Genomic DNA, 22,745 nt, shown 5'->3' with positions numbered 1-22,745 from the left:
CTTATGGGAGGGCAATAGTGGAGAAGAAAGGAATGGAAATGTGGCTGTTGAGAGACGGTCCACAGGCAGCTTGATGACAGAGGTGGAAGAGTAGATAGAGAAAACGGCATGACAGGGTCAGGTAGACCCAAAGTCAAATCCCAGCTCCTCTTGCACTAGCTATGTGACTGAAGTCAATGAGTGAGCTTCAGTTTCCTTGTCTATTAAGAAAGACAAATAAAACCCTCGACTTTGCAGGATGGCTGAAGGGCTCAAATGTGGCCTCTCTGCAAACTGTAAAAAGTGGGAGGATGATCATGGAGATTGGTAGGTGAGAAGACAGTCAGAAAACCCCAGAGGCAGCAGATATTTCAAATATCCCACACCTGTGGCGGGGGTCCACACCACCCAGACATCTGAAAGTCCCAATCTGCTCAAAGAAGAGTCTCTGGTACATTCTTGCCTTTCCTCATGGGCAGCCTCCCTCTCAGAAATTTACGAAAGCCATGAGGAACCCACTTCTCAGGGCATAACCCTGATTAACAGGAAGGAACTTTGTGGGAGGTGGCAGAAGTTTGCAAGACCATCATTAGCACATGTGGTGCCAAGGCATGAATTAGAGAAAGCCCCACCCTTTGGGTAGATCCAGGCTATAGGCTCATGTTTAGCAAGCAGAGGGTGACTTCATGAAAATTATCAAAAATATCCTTTCCTCCAAGCTGGCAATGAGCTCCTCCTCCCGCACCCACCAAGGCAAACACCAAGTTGCCCCTTGTTCAAGCATCTCTGCACAGGGTACCTTGATAATATGCCATCTTAAAGGAAATGGGCTAAGTCACATGGGAACCCAGAGAGTATGCCCCCACATGGGCCCCACCATGAGGAGTTTGGGATATCATATGTTACATGAATGAAAAGGATCCAGGGTCCAAAAATAATCTAGGGAATCCTGGCTAGACAACGTTAAACACACGTATTCATTGCAGGAATTCTTTAATATGCTACATCATAAATCTGCAAGATAAGAATATTGCATACAGCATTTATTTCCCAAATGCCTTTGAACATGGAAGCCTTCTTTTTCATGGAAAAGCTCACAAAATATACTTTCAGAAAAACTGCCCTAGTCTACAGTAGTGCAGATTTCATGGCCAGAGTTTTCTAAAGGAAATTAAACTGAAGACAGGAGGAGAGGTTGTTAAAAATGAAATTCTGTGTAGATACCTCTGAGTAACTTCAAAGATAAAAGAAATAGGCAGTGGGTTATCTAGGTTGCGCATGAGAAACCTGAATCAAACAAGCTTAGGCATAAAAGGAATTACATTGCCCTCAGAACCCAAGGCGAGCTTAGACAACCAACCAGCAGGAGGGGCAAGGATGCAGCATCAGAAACAACTGGAACCAAGAGCCCCTACACTCTCAGATCTTTCACTCCTCTTCTCTCTGAATCCTCTTCGTTCTCACTCACTAGAGACAAGCTTTACACACACACACACACACACACACACACACACACACACACGCACACACACTTTTCCACATATGGCTCCCAATAGATCTTGGGTTTTATATTTTACAGATTCAACCACCAGCAAGAGGGTGTTTTGACTTGTTCACTGATGTCTTATTAAAAAAAAAAAAAAAAACAGAGAAGGAAATCATTGGCCCAGCTTCAGTCAGGTGCCCACCCCTGGACCAATCGGCAGTGATCAGGGAAGTGAATTCATGTGACAACACTGTAATAGACCCTGATGAATCTGGTGGGTGGTGGCTGCAGAAGGAGCTCCCAAGAGAACTGTGCTAGGCAGGTAGTCTCATGAATGGCCACACTGGGGGAGGTGGGGATGAAACTGAGGGTTGAGGGTGACTTATATCTGAGGAAAATAGAATCAGTGTACAGGGAGTTCTCAAACAAATTCTAAATGGAAAACTTCAAATGTTGAAAGGACTACAGATAGGTCCCTCCCTTCCTCATTTCCTCCTATCCCCTTCACTCCAATGCAAAATACACTTTTTATCAAATATAATCTGCCTTGATTTACCCAAATCCTAGTGTTAAGTAACCATAAGTGTGATAATATATTGAATATATTTTTGAACAAAGGAATTATCCTTAAAAGCTATGCCCTACAAGGAGTAAAGATCTGGCCCCTGGTGTCCCTCCAATCTCATCACCTCCTACTGTCCCCCATTCCCTCCTCTCACTTGTCAACTTGGCTCTAATCACACAGGCTTCCCTGCTGCTTCTTGAATATTCCAGGAACATGCTCACTTTAGGGCATCTGCATTTGCTATTAACATCTGCCTAGATTTCTCTTTGCTCAGATATCCTTGTGGCAGCTAATTGCCTCCCGCATCAAGTCTTTGCTCAGATATCACCTTCTCAGTGAAGTGACTACCCTGTTTAAAACAGCCACCCCTCCCCCACTCCTACCCCTTCTTCTCCGCTTGATTTTTTCTTTTTTCCATGACATGTATCACCTTCAAGTATACCATATGATTTGCCTGCTTATTTCCTATTGTCTGCCCTCTTCCACTAAAGCATAAGCTCCAAGACGTCAGGGATCTTGGACCATCCAACTCACTGATGTACCCCAGTGTTTGTTGAGAGGTAAAAAATGCTGGACTTGTGCATCCTGCCACATTAATGAATAACTCCTATGTGCCATGAACATTCTGTGCCAGGAATTTTCCAGTCACCTAACAAGGCATTATAATTCCCACTGAAGGATGAGGACAATGGGACCCAGGCAGGACATACACCTAGTTAAGTAGTTGAACTAAGCTTAAAACTCACATCCAAACCCAAAAGAGATGCTCTTACCACTAAATTTCTATAATGTGCAAAATGTGGTTGTAAAAGCATTGCCATGAAAACAGCTCAGGAAACAAGGTTTGGGCAACATCTCTAGAGAGAGAATGGCATGTAATGATAGATTTGGTGCAGTCCTCATTGTCTGTTTTCTCCTCTTCTCTTTTTCAAGAGCAGAATCATTATATTGAATGAAAACTTTAGCACAGTCCCATGTATAAAACACAAAAGCAGAGTAGCTCTGGTTCCACTGGAGATGGGGACCCCAGTTTGCTTTCTCCCTTGCTCCCTGTGGCCAACCCTGGGACATCCTTGAGGAACCCTAGTTTGGAGCCCAGTTTGAAAACCACTTGTGGTGAGTCAGATGTTGTTGGGATGATGAGTGTAGGTTGATTCTGTGACTGTGTGCATCTCAGAGACCAACTCTCAGCATCTCTCTCCCTTCTCCTGAAATGTTGAAAGAAACTCGTGACATCTCTGCAGTGTGCCAGAGCCTCAGCCAAGCTGACAATCTAGCCTGATTAAATATAGTGGGTTGAACGCATGTGTTTATGAGAGGGCCCCTTCCCAAACCCCACCAAAATGGCAATCAAGGTATTTTTGTTTTTGTTTTTTTTAGTAAGTGTAAACCCGCAAGGCAAAAAGAATGGGAGTGGCAACAACGGTAAATAGATGCCAGCAAGTTTGGGGAAGATGTAAAGCAGGTGGACGAATGGCAACCGACTTGGCAAAATATATGAGGCTGAGAACTGAGGATGTGCCTTAGAGAAGCCTACAAAAACCAACAGCCGCCATCCTAAAACCCTCAGCCTGGATCAGGAATTGGAGGCATCAGATACTGCTCAAGACAGGCTTGAGAGGCGGAGCTAAAACTAAGATTGGTTAAAAGTCCACAAAAGGATCTGTTAGGTCAAGATATCCTCTCATAGCTCAAAGCAGCCAGACAAATATCCCTCCCACCCCAGAAGAAGATAATATGAAACAGGTTCTGGACTTGGGAGTTCAGGCATGGCTGAGGGCACATGTAAGGTGCTATACAGAAAACGGGAAGATGAAGTGAAATTCTGCTTACTGAGTAATGAGAGCTTCAACCCAGACTAATCTACCCTCCCTACTCCTGAGCAGAAGTTTGAGGGAATTCTTTCCGAGAGAAACTGACAAGCTCAAGAAAAAAAGACTCACAGACAATGACAGTCAGGAGTCCTTAAAAGACCTAGTTAGGTCGCCCTCGAGTCAAGTCCCCCCACACACAAGAAAAGATCACACAGCCACAGCCTTTAAGGATATCAACAGTGAACAGGCAGCCAAATAGCTTGCCACTTGGGGGAAAGGAAAGGAACCAAAACCAAACAAAAAACCAATACTGAGGAAATAGAGACAATGGCTAATAGCAAAAGCTGTAGATCCAGACTGCTTGGGTTCCAACATCAGCTATACTACTTACCAGCTGTGTGACTTGGGCAAGTTACTTAACCTCTCTGAGCCTCAAGTTACTAAACCTTTCTTTACCTCTAAAATGAAAATAGCATTATTATCTACATTATAGGGTTGTTAGGAGGGTTAAAATGAATTAATATTTATGAAGTGCTTAGAAAAGTGTCTGGATAATACTAGACACTATATAAGCATTTGATAAATAAAAAATAAATGCAGGAAGCAGAAGAAAACATCAAAACACTTTAATTAAAATTCTCTAGGGAGATAAGAGATGATATTGCATTCATAAACACAAGCACAGGATGCTATTAAAAAGGAACATTCAGAGAAGAAGAAATTAAATTTAAAATATGTTTGCAAGCAATTTTTAAACCAGAGAAGGATTGGAATTGAGGACATCTCACAAAAAAGTAAAACAAAAAGACAAACAGGCAGAAAACAAGAGAGAAAAAAATATAAAACTTAGAGGGTCAATCCAGGAAGTCCAACATTCTACTACTATGAGTTCTAGAACAATAAAACCAAAAGAATAGAGATGAGGACATTGCCAAAGAACTAATATAACAACAATTCTTAACTGAAGTGCATGATCCTTCAGATGGAAAGAGTTCACCAAGTCCTGCCTGCAATCATGACAAAACAACCAGACCAAGACACATCCTGGTGAAATTTGGCCTAACAGAAATAAAGAGAACATCTTAAAAGTTTCTGGAGAGAGGAAAAAAGTCACATACCTGGGATCTAGAATCAGAACGTTCCAAGACTTCTCAACACAAGCAGTCGAAACCAAATGACAATGACACAATGCCTTCACATTTCTAGAGGTGAAAGCTCTCTTTTCCAAGATAGAATTCTAGACCCAGCAAACTACAAATGAAGTGAGGATAGAATTTGGTGTCTTCCAGGTAGAATTTTTCAGGAAGTGACTGGAGGATAAGAAAACAGACCAAGAAAGAATTGTGTAAGATTCTAGAAAGAGAATCTGGCCTAAGGAGAATTCCCAGACAAGGGTGAAAAGAAGAGCCAGGCTGACCGAGAGACAAACAGATAGGTCTGTTTGGGAAACCTAGAGGGCAGTTCATCCAAACTGGAGCAGGAAGATGTTGGCCCTAGAAGGGATGGCCCTTGTGGTTCCGGCTGACTGTGCTGAAAGGTCTTTTACCATCTGGGATTTCTAGTGGTAGGGACCTAGCAAGCCATACACTCCAACAATGAAAGAGCTGGGCAAAACAAAAAAAAAATCCAGAAAAACAATGGCTGGGCACAGTGACTCATGCCTATAATCCCAGCATTTGGGGAGGCCAAAGCAGGAGGATCACTTAAGCCCAGGAATTCGAGACGAGCCTGGACAACATAGCGAAACCTCTTCACAAAGAATCAAAAACTTAGCCAGGCATGGTGGCTCGTGCCTATAGTGCCAGCTACTCAAGAGGCTGAGGCAGAAGGATTGCCTGAGCATAGAAGTTGGAGGCTGCAGTCAGATGTGATCATGTCACTGCACTACAGCCAGGGTGACAGAGTAAGATCCCCACTCAAAAAAAAAGATAGCTTCACAAGAAAGAGATCAAAAACACTGTATACTACAAGGCTGGACTGCAGACAATATTATAGAGTCATAGTTTCGTAAAAGCTGGATTCTAATTGAACCAAAATACTACATACTTATGTTTGGCGTTTGCAAGGGAAGAAAGCATGGTGGAACCCTCCACCCTAAAAGTCCCACATCCTGATCTTCCATGATTAGGTAGGAATTATGTAGACGGTATAATATTATGTATGATTTCTGCATGGTAGGAATTCAATAAATAGTATCTACAATTTTTAAAAACCAAGAAATAACCGTCAAACCATTGACGTCCATGGAAATATACAAGTAAATACCAGAAGAAACAGCTTAAAACAGTTAAGAGTTGTTGCTTCTGCGAAGTGGGACTCAGGGTAGGAAGAGGTGGAGCAGGAAACGCTGTTTTTCATTCAAAGCCTCGCTGTACCATTTGCTTTTTTAATTATGTACATATATTGCTTTGATAAAAATAAAAAATTAAATTAAAAATACTCATAAATCCTCAGTGTAGCTGGAAGGTCTGAGCAGCTATCAAGGGTAGCACGTTTGCTATCCCTGTTACAAATGGGACACAGCAAGACGGTGGATGCTGATGGTTGCTATGGTTTCTCTGACATCTCTGCTCCCAGGAAAAACTCTTGTCATGGCACCAGGTCCTAAGGACCTCCCTCATAATGAGAGAAGCAGGCTCTGGCCTGAATTCTGAGAATTCAGAGCACAAGGACATGCAACGGTCGACTGAGATGCTATGCTCACTCACTCTGCGTGGGTCTTTGTGCTGGATGGGGGAGGTCTCCACAGGTGTCTGAGGACTCTGGGGAGATGATGCCATAAATCAGAAGCACTATTGGGGGCAAGTATCCATTAAGCAGCCGGAAGCATCTTGCTTTTTATCCTTCTAGGAAGATTTGCCTGAGGCACATGCTAAGTGCTATGAAGAAAATATATGTGATCTGTGGGGCATGGTGGCTCATGCCTGTCATCTCAGCACTTTGGGAGGCTGAGGTGGGAGAAGCTCTTGAGCCTAGGAGTTCAAGACCAGCCTGGACAACATAGCAAGACCTCCTCTCTACAAAAATTTTAAAAATTAACCAGGCATGGTGGCGCACACGTGTAGTCCCCACTACTCAGGAGGCTGAGGCAGAAGGATTGCCTGAGCTCAGAGGTCGAGGCTGCAGTGAGCCAAGACCATGTCACTACACTATAGCCCGGGGGACAGAGCAAGACTCCCAACTCAGAAAGAAAGAAAGAAAATATATGTGATCTGGTTAAAACTCCCAGTCAGCCAAGCAGTGGTTCGAGGATGACATTCAAGGAGGTGGATGAAACAGACATACCCTCAGAGCTTATGTCCACTATTTAACAAATTTCCACTAAGCACCTACTGTGTGCCAGGCACTCTAGTGACACATATGAAGGGGCCAGTTCAGGTTTTTGAAGAGTTTATAATCTAGGGAATATCTCAAGGGTTCTTTTTATATAGTAGATGGAAATTCATGCATCAAACAGCTTTCATATAAAGTGCCTAAAGAGTGCCAGGCAACTGCAGTCTGGTCAGGGACCATGCAAACAATGAAATGTCATCAAGTGCTGTGATAGATATAGGATAGATGGAGAACAAAGGAGGGGATAGTCAGTTCTAGAAAAGAGGACAAAATGCCAAGCACGGTAGTCCAAGACTATAATCCCAGTACTTTGGGAGGCCAAGGCAGGAGTTAGAGACCAGCCTGGGCAACACAGTGAAACCTCGTCTCTACAAAAATTAAAAATAAAAATAAATAGCCAGCTGGGCTCGGTGGCTCAGCCTATAATCCCACACTTTGGGAGGCTGAGGCAAGTGCATTGCCTGAGCCCACGGGTTCAAGACCAGGCCGGGCAACATGGTTGAGACCTCATCTCTACAATAAATATCAACAATGAGCCGGGCTAGTAGTGCACACCTGTAGTTCTGGCTACTTGGAAGGCTGACACGGAAGAATCCCCAGAGCCCAGCAGGTCTATGCGAGTTAGCCGTGAGTGTCCCACTGCACTCCAGCCTGGGTGACAGAGTGAGACTCCAACTCAAAAAAAAAAATAGCCAAGTATGGTGGCACACACCTGTAGTCCCAGCTACTTGGGAGGCTGAGGCAGAAGGATTAGCCTAAGAGGTCGAGGCTGGGTGAGCTGTGATCGGGTCACTGCACTCCAGCCTGGGCAACAGAGTGAGATCCAACTCAAAAAAAAAAGAAGGAAGGAAGGAGGACAAGAGAGTCTCAAAGGAGCCTTCAGAGAGGGAGATGGCCCTTGCTTTTGGTCTCAGGCCTATGACCTAGGTTGCTAGGCAGTGCGTGGGAGTTTGTGGAAAATATGGGGTCCTGGGGAGTTGTGATCCCAAGCAGAGAGAGGGAACTGAGTAGCAAAAATCAGGGTGGGGAGGTGGAGTGCCGGGATATTTGGGTCTAAGGATAAGACCTGTAGCTGCAGAGGTAGGTAGAAGCCAGATCACCAAGAGCCTGGTGTGTTTTGCACAGATGTTCTCCTGGGCGTCCTGCTCCTCAAAGTGTGGTCCCCTGACCAGCAGCATCAGCATCACCTGGGACCTTGTTAGACATACAGAATCTCAGGTCCCACCCCAACTCTGCATGGTAATAGAATCCCTGGGGGACTCATACGCACATTCACATGTAAGAAGCTCTGATCTAGACCACTGTTTCCTACCATTTGGAAGGACGAGGATGTCTTCTTAACATCAAAATATTTCTCAGACATCACACATGACAGTGATTGTGCTTTTTAAAAAAATTTCATTGATGGAGAAAATATTCAACAACAAAGAGTTGTTATGAATCCAGTAATGCTTTGAGCTGGTATTGAATTTCTTAATCACATCACAATCTATATACATGATCCCTTCAGAAGTTAGGTTGTACCTAACTTCTACCATAAATGTGTGTAAACAGAATTTTTATAAATAGAATCTTAATTATCCATCAGCTTTTCCTATAATTTCAGAGATTTCCTGATGACTTTTCAAGGGTGATGTCTCTCAAACGCCGGTCACCTAGTATCAGCCTTCTTATCAAGTAATTTGAAATCTCTGAGCCTAGATGCACTAGGGAAACTCATTATTTAAAGAATCCCTGGGACAAATCTTTTTGTAATGAGACTAGCCCCAGCTTCACACACAGTGCCTTCACTAATGTATGTTTTGCAAATACTACTCTGTTTAACAGGAATGTAAGTATAACCATATGTCTCAGTTGCATAATCGAGATTTAACATTAACTATCTCCTTCCCCAACCCGGGCACATCACCCTACAATGTGTGCTTTGCCCAAATTCTACCCTCTGATCCTCATACACGCCTGTGATGTAGACAGGGCAATTCAAAGCATCTAACTCATTCACTCATTTAACAAATGCAGTAAGCAGGTCTCTGAGACGTTGAGTGACTTTCCCTCAGTGTCATGGCTGAGAAGTATTGGAACTAGGATTTGAGTTCACATCTTCTGATTTAGTCTTCCTTGGTTCTTTCCACCAAGAGCTAGTGTTCCTTAAAAATGAAAAAAATAAAAATAAAAGGTTGCTTTGGGTAACACTCGTTTCACTGAAGTGGAACACGTTTTGCCGCAGGACGTCGTAGGGTTTTTAAAAGACAAGTGTGCTCCATGGCTCTGCAGGAGCAGCTGGAGTCTGCAGCTTTCACCAAACTCGTGTGGCCACTTGATAACATCTCCCAGCCCACCAGCCATGCGTGAGAACACCACTGCATCACGCTGCACCTAGTACAGATGTAATTGCAGCCCACCCCGCATGGGGACACAATGTTGATTTTTCTTCCTCCAGAAGCTCGCCTAGCCTCAAAATGTTGCCTGTGAGCAATCGGGCGTGCACTTGCCCATCTTTGTGCTGGTTTTGGAGTGCCTTACCTAGAGATGCTGCCTGACTGGGCCTATTGTCAGGAGAAGGTTGGAGAAAGAGGACAAGATACGCATTGGCCAATTTTAGATAGGTAAAAATGTGTGGATTCTTTGTGCTGTCTTTAGAATAATCAGCCTATTCTGATCTGATGTGAGTTCTGAATAGCCGCGTCTATTTTTTTTTTTTTAATCTGCTTGGTAGGAGATTACAATGAGATGCAGTGAGGTGAAAAGATTTGCCCATGGACCTCAGTTTATGGAATTGTAGAGGTAAAAGTAAGCTGAGAGTCCAGACGCCCTCCCCACCTTCATTTGAACAGAGGCAGTGTAACTTGCCTGAGGTCACACAGCTAGACGGTAGTTTCTGAGCGTCTTACCTAAGGATGCTGCTTTACTGAGCCTATCGTCAGGGGAGAGTTGGAGAGGGAAGACAACATACGCAGATACCCAGATCTCTGTGTTCTCAGGGCCCTTTTTTTTCTGGATGTTCTTTTTTTTTTTTTTGAGTTGGAATCTCTGTCACCCAGACTGGAGTGCCGTGGCCGCTCCTGACCACCACAGCCTCGACCTGCTGGGCTCTGGCGATCCTTCCGCCTCAGCCTTCCAAGTAGCTGGAATTACAGGCATGCCCTACCACGCCCGGCTGATTTTTTTTTTTTGATTTATTGTAGAGATGAGGTCTCGCCAAGTTGCCCAGGCGGGTCTCGAACCCGCAGGCTCACGCAATCCACTCACCTCAGCCTCCCAAAGGCGCGGGATTACAGGCTGAGCCACCGAGCCCGGCCTCTGGATGTTCTTCCCTGCTTTGGGCTTTGTTGAGTTTCTCTGGTGCGAGTAGGGAGGCCAGGACTAAGATGGTGCCTCTAGTTGACGTCAAAAGTATCTGGAGGGCTCTCCAGCATCCAACAGGGCTCTCAAGGCTGGGGCTGGAACTCTGTTCCCTATTATGGTCACTACCCCACACTCAGTGAATTTTCTCCTGAACTCTGAGATGAAAGAACTAAGACTGTAAATTAAACTGTTCTTCCCTCTTTATCCCTGCCCAGCTTGGAATTTTTCAGCTTGTCATCTGGGACAAATGTGGCTTCTGGCTGACTAACAAAGGGTGGAGGAGGGTGTGGAGTCCAGAGACCTGGGTTCTGGGCTCTGCCCAGCTGCCTCTTGCCATGTGACACTTGGCCACTTTCTTCTCTGTGGGCCTCAGTTTTCTCACCTGAAAGATGAAAAGTTAGTTGAATTAAAGAAGTGTCAAGGGCTCTTCTAACTCCAAAATTGTATGCAGCCACGAGTCGTAGACTCTGGGTCTTTTACCTTCTATGAGGTTTGGTTTCTTCATCTGTAAAATAAAAACAATGTAAAAGAAAAAAGATATAATAAAATAGAGATATTGACCCCCCGCTGTCAGGACAGCTGGGAGGCTAGTAAGATGAAGTCTGAAAATCCCAAATCTGACTTTCCATGTGCCAATATTGCTGTCCATCATGTCCCATTGGGGATTCAAAGCTCAGGAGCTCAGGTTCCAGCCTGCAAAGTCCCAAAGGACACAAGCCAATACAGAATGTGGCCAGTGACACTAGAAAGGTTCAGAGTATTCGAGCAAAGCCATGTAGTGGAGAACAAAAAGCACAGGCCTTGGAGCTCAACAGGCAAGAGTTTGATTCTGGATTTACTTTGCATGGATAGGGCCGGTGCCCTCTCTGAGCCTCCATTTCCCCATCTGTAAAATGGGGGAGACTACCTCTCAGAGTAACTGTGAGGAGGAAGCGAAATGGCTAACTGGCATCTGACCATGTCCCTGCTGCTCTGGCCTCTTTGGGTTCTTGAAATGGGCCAAGAGCATTCCTGTTGCAGAGTCTTTGCACTTGCGGTTTCCTCAGCCTGCAACCCTTCCCCTGGGTCATTCCGTGGTCATCACCTGCTTATTTCATTCAGGCTACTACAAAAGCACCATCACCTTGAACGGACCTTTCCTGACTCCCATCCAGCATAGCCACACCAACCCTGCCGCGCCTCTGCCTCGCTTCTCCTCCTAGCACTTGCCACCACTGGCCTGATATCACATGTGCCCCTGTTTGTTGTCTGTCGCCCCCAACAGAACATGAGCTCCGTGAGGACAGAAACTCTGTTGGTGCATGACTGTTCTTTGGCCAGTAGCCAGGGCACCTGCCCACAGCAGGCATTTGATGCACAGCTGTCCAGTGAGTGAGGGAATTAGCATGGAATGATGTGAAGCACCAGCTGCATGTCTTGTCCTCACATGGGTCAGAGGTTTTTTTGTGTTTCTATGAACTCCAAAGCAGCATCTCAGGAAATGCTTTAGGGAAATAAGAACAATGTCTCTACATTTCAAAGATAGTTTCTCTCTCTCTCTCTCTCTCTTTCTCTCTCTCTCTCTCTCTCTCTCACACACACATACACACACACACACACACACACACACACACAAACACACACACACACACACACACACACACACAAACACATATACACTCTTCAGTTCCCTGGGAAATTCAGAGTAGCATCACAGCAGTTAGTCGACAATGGCAGCCCAAGACACACCTGTGGGGAGTAAGTGGCCCAGCTGCCTGACAGGCCAAGCCTCTCCCCATGCCTGTGTGACACACAGACAGGAACACTCCAGACCTTTCTCCCTTACTACATAGAGCAGCAATTCCCAAAGGATGGGCCCTGATAAACAGACCTTCAGGGTTAAGCCACATGATTTCATGGGCAGCAGAGATTAGGAAGAAATCAGCCACACAAGATAGTAATATCAGCCAAGTCCCTTCAGAGGAGAGGACCATCCCAGGCAGTCTTTACAGCCCCTGCCCAGCCCCCATGAGCTTGCAGGCCTCTGGTCTGAGTCCCTACACTCACTCAGTCGCCTATCACTCAATGCCTGCTGCCTCAGGACTGTGGCAGGGGGTCTTGAGCACGCTCAGCAGGCACTTTGTGGACCCAGCTTGTCAACAAACATCTCTACCCCTAAGTGAGACCTACACAAACCTACCCGCCTACCTGCATCTCAGTAGCACATCTGTAAAACAAGATGGGATTCTGTTAGTTTCTGAGGTCCACTGTGCACTTTTGTTCACTTCAACAAGCATTTATTGAGTACCTACTGTGTACCAAGAACTGTGTCTATAAACCTATATAAAACATAGTCTTCATAGATAGTTAGGACTAAATGTGGAAGTGATAAGTACCAGATATTAGGGCACCCAATAGAGAGAAAGCTTTGAGGAGAAGGTGACAGCAAAGTTGGGTAGAGGGTGACTAAATAGAAGAGGAGAGAAAGGCCCAGTCTAGAAGAAGGGACTAGCATGAGCCAAGAGGAACATAAAACAGCAACTGATCCAGTTGGATTTTGTAGAAAGCAGAAATAGTGAATTGATGATGGTGGTGGTGGTAGTGGTGGTGGTGGTGGTGACACTGCAAAATACTGAGTCCTTTTTAAGCAGTAGACTCTGTGCTAAGGGTTTCCTATGCGATGTCTCATTTAAGCCTCACAACAGCCCTATGAAGAATGACCCATTTTATGTCCATACCTATTTTTCAGATGAGAAAAATGAGAATCCAAAAGATTAAATAATCTGCAGTAGGTTACAGAACTGGGCTTGACTTCCATCTGCCTGACCCCTGAGTCCCAGTGTTTAACCTGGGATCTCTCTGGTTCTGACCCTCGAAGTACAAGAAGCCTGTGATTCCACTTCTCTCAGAATTCCTGACTCTTGTTTGGGAAAGAGGTGCCCTATCTCTGGAAAGAAGTGTCAAATGCAAGACAAGGTAGAGTTAGGACCAGGGGTAAAATTTATAAGCAGGCAATTTTCAACCAATGTACGAGTGAGCTTTGAAAACCATAAGCTGTCACTGAAGGGAGGAAGGGCTCCATCCCTAAGCATGCTCAAACACAGTGGCTGTCCTTCCCTGAATGGCTCCACAGAGGGGACTCCTGAGGCCTCTACTACTCAAGACTCAAGTAGGAAATCAACAGTACCCTCAAACTGGTTACTAGGAATATCATGGAGGTATAGGCAAGGCTTAGAAAGCAATATGTGATGATGAGTGTCCTGGGACAGGTATCAGGGAGATCCATTACCACCCCTAGGGAAGGAGGAAATGACCTGGTGTCACAACCCAGAGAGAGAGAGCAGTACAGAGACCTCTCCCTCCAGCCCCCAACTCAGAGCTGTGGCCATCCAAAGCGACATGCCGCCAACCCACAGTGACCCCACAAGTGGAGCTGAGAGACTGAACACCCCAGCCTGACTCTCCTCTCTCCCTCGGGTGTCCTACCTGGGCTCACCATTGAATGATCCCAGTCAGAAGCCAGAGGGCAAGCCAGAGGGCAAGCCCAGTCAAGACAGTCTCCAGAGGTCAAACTCCAGGGCAGAGAGCCGCTTGGACAAGCACTGGGGTAGGGGATGCCAACAGAAGCAATCCTGCACAGGACCCTTGCTGCACTGAGACACCCCCTATGTGACTGGTCACCCTCCCACCCTCTCCTCTCAAGCTGATCTGTGGAATTAGGACCCCCTTGCCCAGGCACGGTTATAAAATCAGTTTTGTCTAGAACAAGATTGCTTTGTATCTAGTATCATCTGTCTGAGCCTAAACAATTCCCCAGTTTCCCAGATAAACTTTTCTTCCCACTTCTCTCCAGCATTAATTTCCTCAGCGTGTTTGCTGTAACTTGCAACGATAAAAGATTTTAGCTTCTTTTATTGTGGTATATGTCCCCTGCCCCAATGTGCACTCTGCCCATCGCTCTCGCCTCCTTCCACAGAGCTCCCAGACCCTTTATGTACACATAGAAAATGCACCCCGCTCCCCAGCCAGGTAGATCTCATCTGGTGCCAGCCACAGCCACACTCCTAAAAAGAGCTGAGCAATTCTGGCTTTTGTGGGTTGAACTCCACCTTCCCGCGCTCCTCTCCACCCAGCATTATTGTTCATTGTCTGGGTTCGTTGTGGTCCTGATTAACAAGGGCAGCCAGGCGCGGTGGCTCATGGCTGTAATCCCAGCACTTTGGGAGACAGAGGTGAGAGGATTACCTGAATTCTGGGGTTCAAGACCAGCCTGGGCAACTTGGCAAGACCTCATCTCTACAGTAAGTCAAAAAATTAGTCGGATGTGGTGGTACACACCCATGGTTCCAGCTACTTGGAAGGCTGAGGTGAAAGGATTACCTGAGCCTAGCAAGTCAAGGCTGTGGCGGTCATGAAAGTGCCACTGCACTCCAGTGACAGAGTGAGACTTTGACTCAAAAAACAAAAAAGAGAGATGTTACTATATATCACTTTTAGTTTGCTGTAATCAGAAGTGTCTGAACACTAGTGGTAACCACTTTGAGCACCTCTTGTAATTGCAGAAGTCAAATGTGACTTGTATTCATCTTCTAATTTTAATAGGTTTTTTTCCTTTCTTAAAGTACGTATACATTGTTTTGATACTCTATTTATTGAGCTCTGCCCTGTGTCATCTACCATGCTATGGACTTTAGGGGATATGACAGTGAAAAGGATTTTTTTTTTTCAGCCCCCATTCAGAACCACAGAGCTATGAACCAAGGTATCTGCTCACACTAAATAAACCACACTCCTGGTGAGGTAGAGAGAGTGCCAGATCAGAACTCAGGAGACCTGGCTTCCAGCCCCTGCTCTGCTTTTGACTTGCTGTGTGACTTTGGATAAGTAGTTTTCCCCTCCCTGGACTAGATCACTGTCTGCCCAAATGTGACTGATCTCAGATAACTTGTATCAGAATCCCTGGAAATGCAGATTCCTGGGCTCTCCACCTCCCCTCTCCACCCCGCCCCACCCCCCACCCCTCTGCAGAGTGACTGAATCAGAATTTCAGTGGGTGGACCCTAGGAAGCATCACCTGGGATCTTAGCTCGTGTTCCAGCTTGAGAATTCCTGGGTAGATGGTCTGAGGTCACCTATAGCTCTAGAAGTCTGTATTTGGTAGCTTCAGCTCTCAAGTTGGGTCTTCAAACCAATACTGTGCCATGCCCAGGAAAGGGAGTAGAGTGAGGGTTGGTATGAGAGCAGACTGGAAGGGGTTACTGTTCACCCCCAGCCTGGAGAGCAATCCTTAGAGGGGAACCAAGGGCAGTTCTGTAAGGAGGAGAAACAAGCACATCTGGAGATATAGGAATAAGGGCTTTGGGAAAAGCAGGATGGGGGAGGGTCTGGGATGCAGGCCTGGTCTGCCTGCAAATATGCGATGTTCTGCCGCTCAGAAACCTACCCAGATCACCCAGGTCCTTCAGAGCACCTGCTTAGGAAGACAGGCTGGCAGAACCCTCAGCTCTGGGAGGGTTAACCCCTCAGCTCTGGGAGGGCCGGGGTCTGCTATAGCTGGCTGTCCTACAACTTCACTGTCCAACAAGGTTTCCCACTAGCCGCATATGGCTATTTAAACTTAAGTTTTGATTAATTAAAATTAAATAAAACTCCATTTCTCAGTCACATGAGCTACCTCTGTGGCTGGTGCCTACCATGCTGGGCAGCACAAGTTCTAGACTGTTCTCATCTTTGCAGAAAGTTCCACTGGACAGCAGTTTTTAAAAAGAGCAGAAATATTATCCATCTCCCTTTTCCGCTCATGTCCATCTACCTGGTCGCTGGATGTATGTTTGTTAAAAGAAAAAAAAGTGAGGTTACTTTAGGATTTTGCTCTCAGCTACTGCTGCTTCTAGAATAAACCGGGGCCTCTTTCAAGCCCTAGCCCAACCCAATTAGCCTTGGGTGGTTTTCACGAAGAGAGGCATGCCAGGTCTGTCTGTCCTGCCCATGCCTCACAGTATTTCTGATAGGAAGGCTTCATTTCTCATTTCCCCTGTAAGCCACAAGTCCTCTCCTCTGAACCCGTCTTACCAGCTGTAGGGTTGGATACCAGGCACACAGCTTCAACAGTTCTTAAAAAAACATGTTGGCATCTCTCCTTTTTCAGTTTTCAGTTCCTCCCAGCATCCCTGGAATCCCAACATCACTCACACCCAGTTCTCTTCCCTGTCCTACCTGTTTTTCTGGCTTCTCACGCTCTCCTCAACCCCTCTGTTAGCAGACTTTGGAAAACAGCCTCTGAAAGCTGATGGCTGAATTCCCTTCTTTAAGTCAGTTCTCCCTCTCCTGAAGTTCCCCTCTCTGATCTAAGCACCTCCTTTGAAGCTCTACCTGTGGACTGGCCCTGGACTAGATGAGGCAGCTCTGGAATGAACAAGACCTGGTCTCCTGTCTTGAGGAATTCATCATCAGTGGGAGAGATTTACACAAAACCACAGGTGTACAGAGAAAGGAGTCTAGTTGGGGTGATGGGATAAAGAAACTGCAGAACAATTCAGTGTTCTGGAGGGAAAGGGATGTGTTTGTGGATTGCCTGGCATTCCCTCCTACTCCATGAACCATATCTGAAAGGATTCCTGGCTGAGGACCTTTTTGTGAAACCCAGTGTCAGCCTCTGGACTCCTTGTCTAGACTATAAGAGCCCTGCCTATCTTTTCCCCCAGGCCCTGTCTACCTACTGGGCCTTTCTTTCACATACCCCTGGCCTTGGAATTCTCACCCAGCTCTAAACCACTGTTCCTCCTCTGTCAGTAGCTTCTACGCTTTCGGGAGGTTGTGCCCATGCCCCTGGCTGGCCCCAGCCCTTCCTTCCAAGACTTTCTCTTCTATGCCAGCTTCCTTAAACCCTCTGCAAGCCATGGCCCAGTGCTGACACATCCTCCCCCTCACCCTTCCTGGCCCCCAATCCCCATTTTCCCCCTGCTCCATCTTTCCTTCCTCCATTTACCCAATCTCTTCCCATTCTTTGAGAATATTCCTTGACTTGGACTCCAGACTGGCCTCACTCATTCATAAGTGAGGTGAGGTGAGGTGTAAGTCACAAATCTCCCCCTCATTTATTCAGTAGGCATTCCCTGAGTGCCTGCCATATGCCTGTCCCTGTGCAGGACCTCTGAGACTCAGAGAGAAAGCCTAGAATGTGGTCTCATGTCGCTCCAGCCTGCTGGAGGAGACAGCCAGATAAAGGATCATCACCATGTGATGTGGCAGAGGCTCCAGGAGGCAGTTGCAGAAGATAAAACAGAGTGAGAGAGAGAGATGAGGCTAGGTGGCTGAATCTTCAGTGATGAGTAGGGAGATGGTCAGATGGACAAGGTAGAAAGACATCCCAGGCAGAAGAAGAGGTATGTGCCATCTGTGCAGAGCAGGGGACCAGGAACACCCAATCCAGGCAGCCCTGGAGGTCCTGACCACATAGTGTTGCGCTGCAGAGGACTGCCCAGAGCAAGGCTGGGACAAGGTGGGTAAAGGAGACTGGGCTCCTTAAAAACAAGTTATTCAGGCTTGCATTTTGGAAAGTTCATCCTACAGGTTGTTTGGAGAGGGTAAGACAGAGAGGGAGATCCACTAAAGGCTGATACAATTCCATAAGTGTATTTTCCACCAGCTGTGAGCACTAAACATATAAGGTGAGCCAGACTCTGCCACCTCCTACTGCCAAGGACTATTTCTCCTGCCAAAGGAAAGGAGGGGGGCTTCTCTTGTTCATCTCTTGCAGTCCAAGGGGTGGGCACCCTGGCATACAAACAAACCCTACATTTTCTTTCTACCACTGCATTATCATGTTTTCTTCCTCCTGATAACCTCAGCTTCAGCTCATAGCCCAGCGGAAAAGTTAGTCGATAAAAATAAAAGAGCTTGCCTCATCTCATAATCCCATTCTCCAGGTTTGGTGACTGAGGCAAGGAGTTGCCTAATGGGAATTCATTTCCCATTGTTGCTATAACAGATTACCACAAATTTTATGGCTGATAACACAGTTTTATTACTTTAAGATTCTGAAGGTCAGAAGGTCAAAATTGGGTTCACTAGGGTCAGTAAAATCAAGGTTGTTGGCAGGCAGTGTTCCTTTTGGATGTTGTAGAGAAAATCCATTCCCTGCCTTTCCAGCTTTTAGAAGTTGCCTGCATCCCTGGATTCATGGCTCCTTCCTCCATCTTCCAAACCATCAGCACAGAATTTTTCCACCCTCTATCTGACTCTGGTCCTCCTGCCGCTGTCATATAAGGACCCTTGTGATTACATGGGTCCCATCTGAATAACCCAGACGAGTCTCTCCATCTCAAGATCTTTAGCTCAATCAATTTCGCCATGTAAGGTAACGTAGTCACAATTTCCAGAGATGGGGGAGTGAACCTCCTTGGAGATCATTATTCTGCCTGCCACATGGCCTCCTTGCATCCCTTTGAGCTTTCCAATCCTAGGACTGTATGAGCGTGTGTTGTTACTGACCCATGGCTATGTTCATCTTTGTTCTTTCAGAGGAAACGACGTTTGAAGCAGGAGTGAAAGTTCAGATCCACAGTCAGTCTGAGCCGCCTTTCATCCAAGAGCTGGGCTTTGGGGTGGCTCCGGGGTTCCAGACCTTCGTGGCCACACAGGAGCAGAGGGTAAGTTCCCTGAGCTCCCCAGATCAGTGGTCTTCAGCCTACCCTGGTCGACTCCAGAGGATCAAGGAAGAGAAATGGGATGCCACTCAGGCAAGGTCTTTACCCTGAAATTGAAGAAAGATTGGCTAACTTCCTTCACCAGCTCTCCTGTACAACCTGTTAGTTCCTAAAATTAAGCATGAGGGAAATGTAGCTTATTTTCTTTTTCGCTGAATTGGTTAGGTTCTTTTTTTTTTCTTTTCCAGAGCATTCTGTCTTTCTGTGCAAGCTGATGTTTTAAAATTTTTGGAGGGCCAGAGGACGTTAAGGAAAACTGCTAACCAGGGTTTGATATGTTTCATCACTTGTGTTAATATAATTCAAAGCAGCCTACAAAGAGAAAAGGGATGGGGGGGCATCCCTCTCCTACCATCAAATTTAAGTGGGCTCCTGCCCGCTCTCTTTGATGTAACACTGAGGAGGGGCCCAACCCAGCGAGCTGAGACAGCAGCATCAACTCTGTCGGTTGGTGGAGGGAAGACAGGCACGGCCTCACGTCTGAAGTGTCTCACATCTCAGAAGGAAAGCCTTCACAATCTCTCAGTAGGAAGTCTCAAAGCAGGACTGCAGGGAGATACAGACTCTGTTTCTTTCTCTTATCTCCTGGACACTTGTCATCTAGTTTACCCAGAATAAAAGCTGGAAGGACTGTGACTGGGAGCAAATCCTAAACCAGATCGTTGAAGGCAATTTTCTGGGGGAGGCTTTGGGCAGAGTTAACTCTGAGAATGGCAGAAGTACCAGCTTTGGATGTGGGGATAGCACACTCAGGAAATAAGGAAAGATATGCACTCATAACTTATGAGCTCAGCTCATTTTTAAAATTTAGATCAAACATCATATTTTTATCTAGTGCCAGTCACAACTGTTTAGCCACTTTATAAAGTGATATTCTGCATTGAAAATGATTATAAATCTACAAGTAAGCTATATTTTTTACTCTATAGGAAAACATTGATGGTTTTCACAAAGTGTGCCCTGGACACAAGCCTGGGCAGCTGGGGAGACCAAGGTCAACTTCACTGCAGCCCATAGGTGATGGCATGGAAGCTTTGAGACAGAGATGAGAGTAGGGTGGCTGGGAGGTCAGCCTTGCCTCTTCGGGCCCCCAGAGACTGAGACAGGTGGTGCAAGCATCAATGAGGATGACCAACGGTGTACAAGGTACAAACCAAATGGTGCAACCAGAAGGATGCATCCCTGAAGACAGTTAGAAGGAGGGCATGAGGCAGAAGGCAGAGGGCCGAGTTTAAGGCTAAGGATTTGAGAGTCAGAAAAAGTGAGAACATGGGATTATCCAGTAAAGGTGTGCAGACAGACAGGCATCCTAAGTAAGCCTGGAGCCCGAACTGTTAGCCTAGGAATGTTCTTGAGTACTGTCAAAGATAAAGTTAGACACTGGCTGATATGGTAAGGGCAGATTTTCATCAGCAATATACTATTGCAACAGGGAAGAGGGTCCTCCATGAACTAAATTCAACTCCAGCTTGGGCAAAGGGGACTGGGTGTTTCAAAGGGAGAGTGAAGGAGCAGAGGTGGGGAATGGCAAGGATGAGCAGAGTTAGGGAAGCAAAAAACTAGGAAGGGGGTAGAGATTGGTGCCTGTAAAACTCATCTGGGTTTGCTAACTGGTGCCTTTTGAAGTTAGTTAGGCTACTACCCTCCCACCAAGATGGGAGGCAGGGGCACTATACATTATGAAGAATGCCTACTGTTCTTCAGGTGTTGGCTGAAACAGTTAATTCTCTTGATAGCCTTGAGTTTTTTCAGGTGAACTCTTTAAGGGGCAGCTAGAGGCATCCTAGGAATGTGACCTTGAGCTATTAGAAAATATGTTAGTGTTTATCCAAGTCTTCATAGACCAAGGTCAAGGTCTAGTTGAGAAGAGAGCTCAGAAGAGGCTGGCTAGAGTTTGATCAAGGAGAGAAAATGTGTCAGTATTCCCTTCTGCTATGTGAGTATAAGCCTATGTCCCTGCAAAGAACCAGGCACAGGTTTCAACTAATAAATGTGTATGTGAATTATTTGACTATCTAAAAGTAAGTTTTTGACTAATTGTCCAAGGCAAATGTGACTTTGTCATGTGTTGAATGTACCCATCACCAGTATCATGAACTACTTGTACTGACACCTCTCTGGTGTCCACATTGCTATTAGCATGCAGAGTAAGTGAACAACATTCTTTGAAACCCAAAGTGTAACTTCCCATCACTAGCAAAGGTTGGAGAGGAAAAAAGTTTTCTGTAGGGTGCTATTTTTCATCAGCCTGAAAGATGTGCTTATTCCTCCTCTGACCCCTGCTTACCCTCCATTGGTGAGATGGAAGAAGCTTCTGGTCTGGGTGGAAAGTTGGAGATATGACTTCTAAGAAGCCTTAAGCCTTTCTTTCTCTCCTCAATATGAAACAGAAGGAATCCCCGTGGTGAGTAGGATGAGGAAATAGAACCGATTCCCAGCTTCAGAGGGCAAATTTGGTGTTTGCTTTGAAGTAGATTCTCAGAAAATCAGCCTCATTCATATCAGTATTTTCATGATTATTATAACTAATAAGATATTTGTTAAACATTTTACAGTCTTCAAAGCATTTCCGCATCATCTCATTTCATCGTTTCATTTATATTAATAGAAAAATACAAAAGCACATCCCAGAGCTAAATCTAATAATACATTATATTTACATGTATATAAAAGAGCATATTCATAGGAAATAAGACTTGAAGAAAATAAGCTAAAATACCCACAGTGGGGGAATTATGAATGATTTATTTTTTTTCTGGGCTTTCCATGTTTTTTATAATGTTGCTTTGTTCTGTTTATTCGTGCAGCAAATAGTTGTTGAATACCTACTATGAGTGAAGTGATAGTGGTGAACAAAACAGACCTAGTCTCTGCCCTCATCAAGTCTATAAATGCATGGTTTCTTTAACAAAGAAAAAATAATAATATTAAGCCAAGTATAATTTGGAGATTGAACCTATTTTGTACGTTCTTATTCTGCCAGTCTGCTAACCCATCCAGTTGACCCTGGTCCTCAAACACTGCATTTTATTGATTGTAAGAGGCCTTTTTTTCTATTTTAACATTTCTGAAATCAGGATTTGTTTTACAATCATTCAAATCATACAATTACAATGGACAGTGTTTTTCTTTCTTGGTGGAACATAAAATCATGGTGCATCTTATGGCCCATGGCACATCAATGAAATATGGTGGCTATGTTGCTCTCAATCCAGGATTCTGCTATTTCAGCTCAAAGTTCAAGAAAACCTTACAAGAAGGCCAAGGGTGACAAGACAGCAGGGAGCAGAAAGCCCTTTCCTGGAAGGTTGGTGTGAATCATGCTAGGAAAATTGACTCCGGAGTAAGAGGAACTTGTGACTTAAGAGAATCCTGCCACGAATCCTCTTGTAAAAAAAAAAAATCTTTTTGCATGAAAATTATCCCACCCATGTGTAATTACACACACACACACACACACACACACACACTTACACTCTTCTTTCTATTTTTTTTTTTTTTTTTTTTTCCTGGCTAATTTTTTTTTTTTTTTTTTT

At 45.3% G+C, this 22,745-nt stretch overlaps 1 protein-coding gene across 1 annotated transcript in view; it reads left to right on the top strand.

Annotated features, from left to right (window-relative positions):
- The window catches only part of LOC103255147 (acid-sensing ion channel 2-like), a gene marked incomplete at its 3' end in the record, with an annotated part of 202,853 nt that extends 183,701 nt beyond the window's left edge, over window positions 1-19,152 (top strand). The window contains exon 3 of the mRNA XM_021709996.1: window positions 19,025-19,152. Coding sequence (XP_021565671.1) covers window positions 19,025-19,152 — 128 coding nt within the window. The remainder of the gene's footprint in view (window positions 1-19,024) is intronic.
- Between the last annotated feature and the right edge of the window lie 3,593 nt (window positions 19,153-22,745).

The sequence above is a fragment of the Carlito syrichta genome, unplaced genomic scaffold (assembly GCF_000164805.1).
Source record: "Carlito syrichta isolate Samal-C Ts95f unplaced genomic scaffold, Tarsius_syrichta-2.0.1 Scaffold287882, whole genome shotgun sequence".
Taxonomy (NCBI): domain Eukaryota; kingdom Metazoa; phylum Chordata; class Mammalia; order Primates; family Tarsiidae; genus Carlito; species Carlito syrichta.
This window is presented reverse-complemented; position numbering and strand designations above follow the sequence as displayed.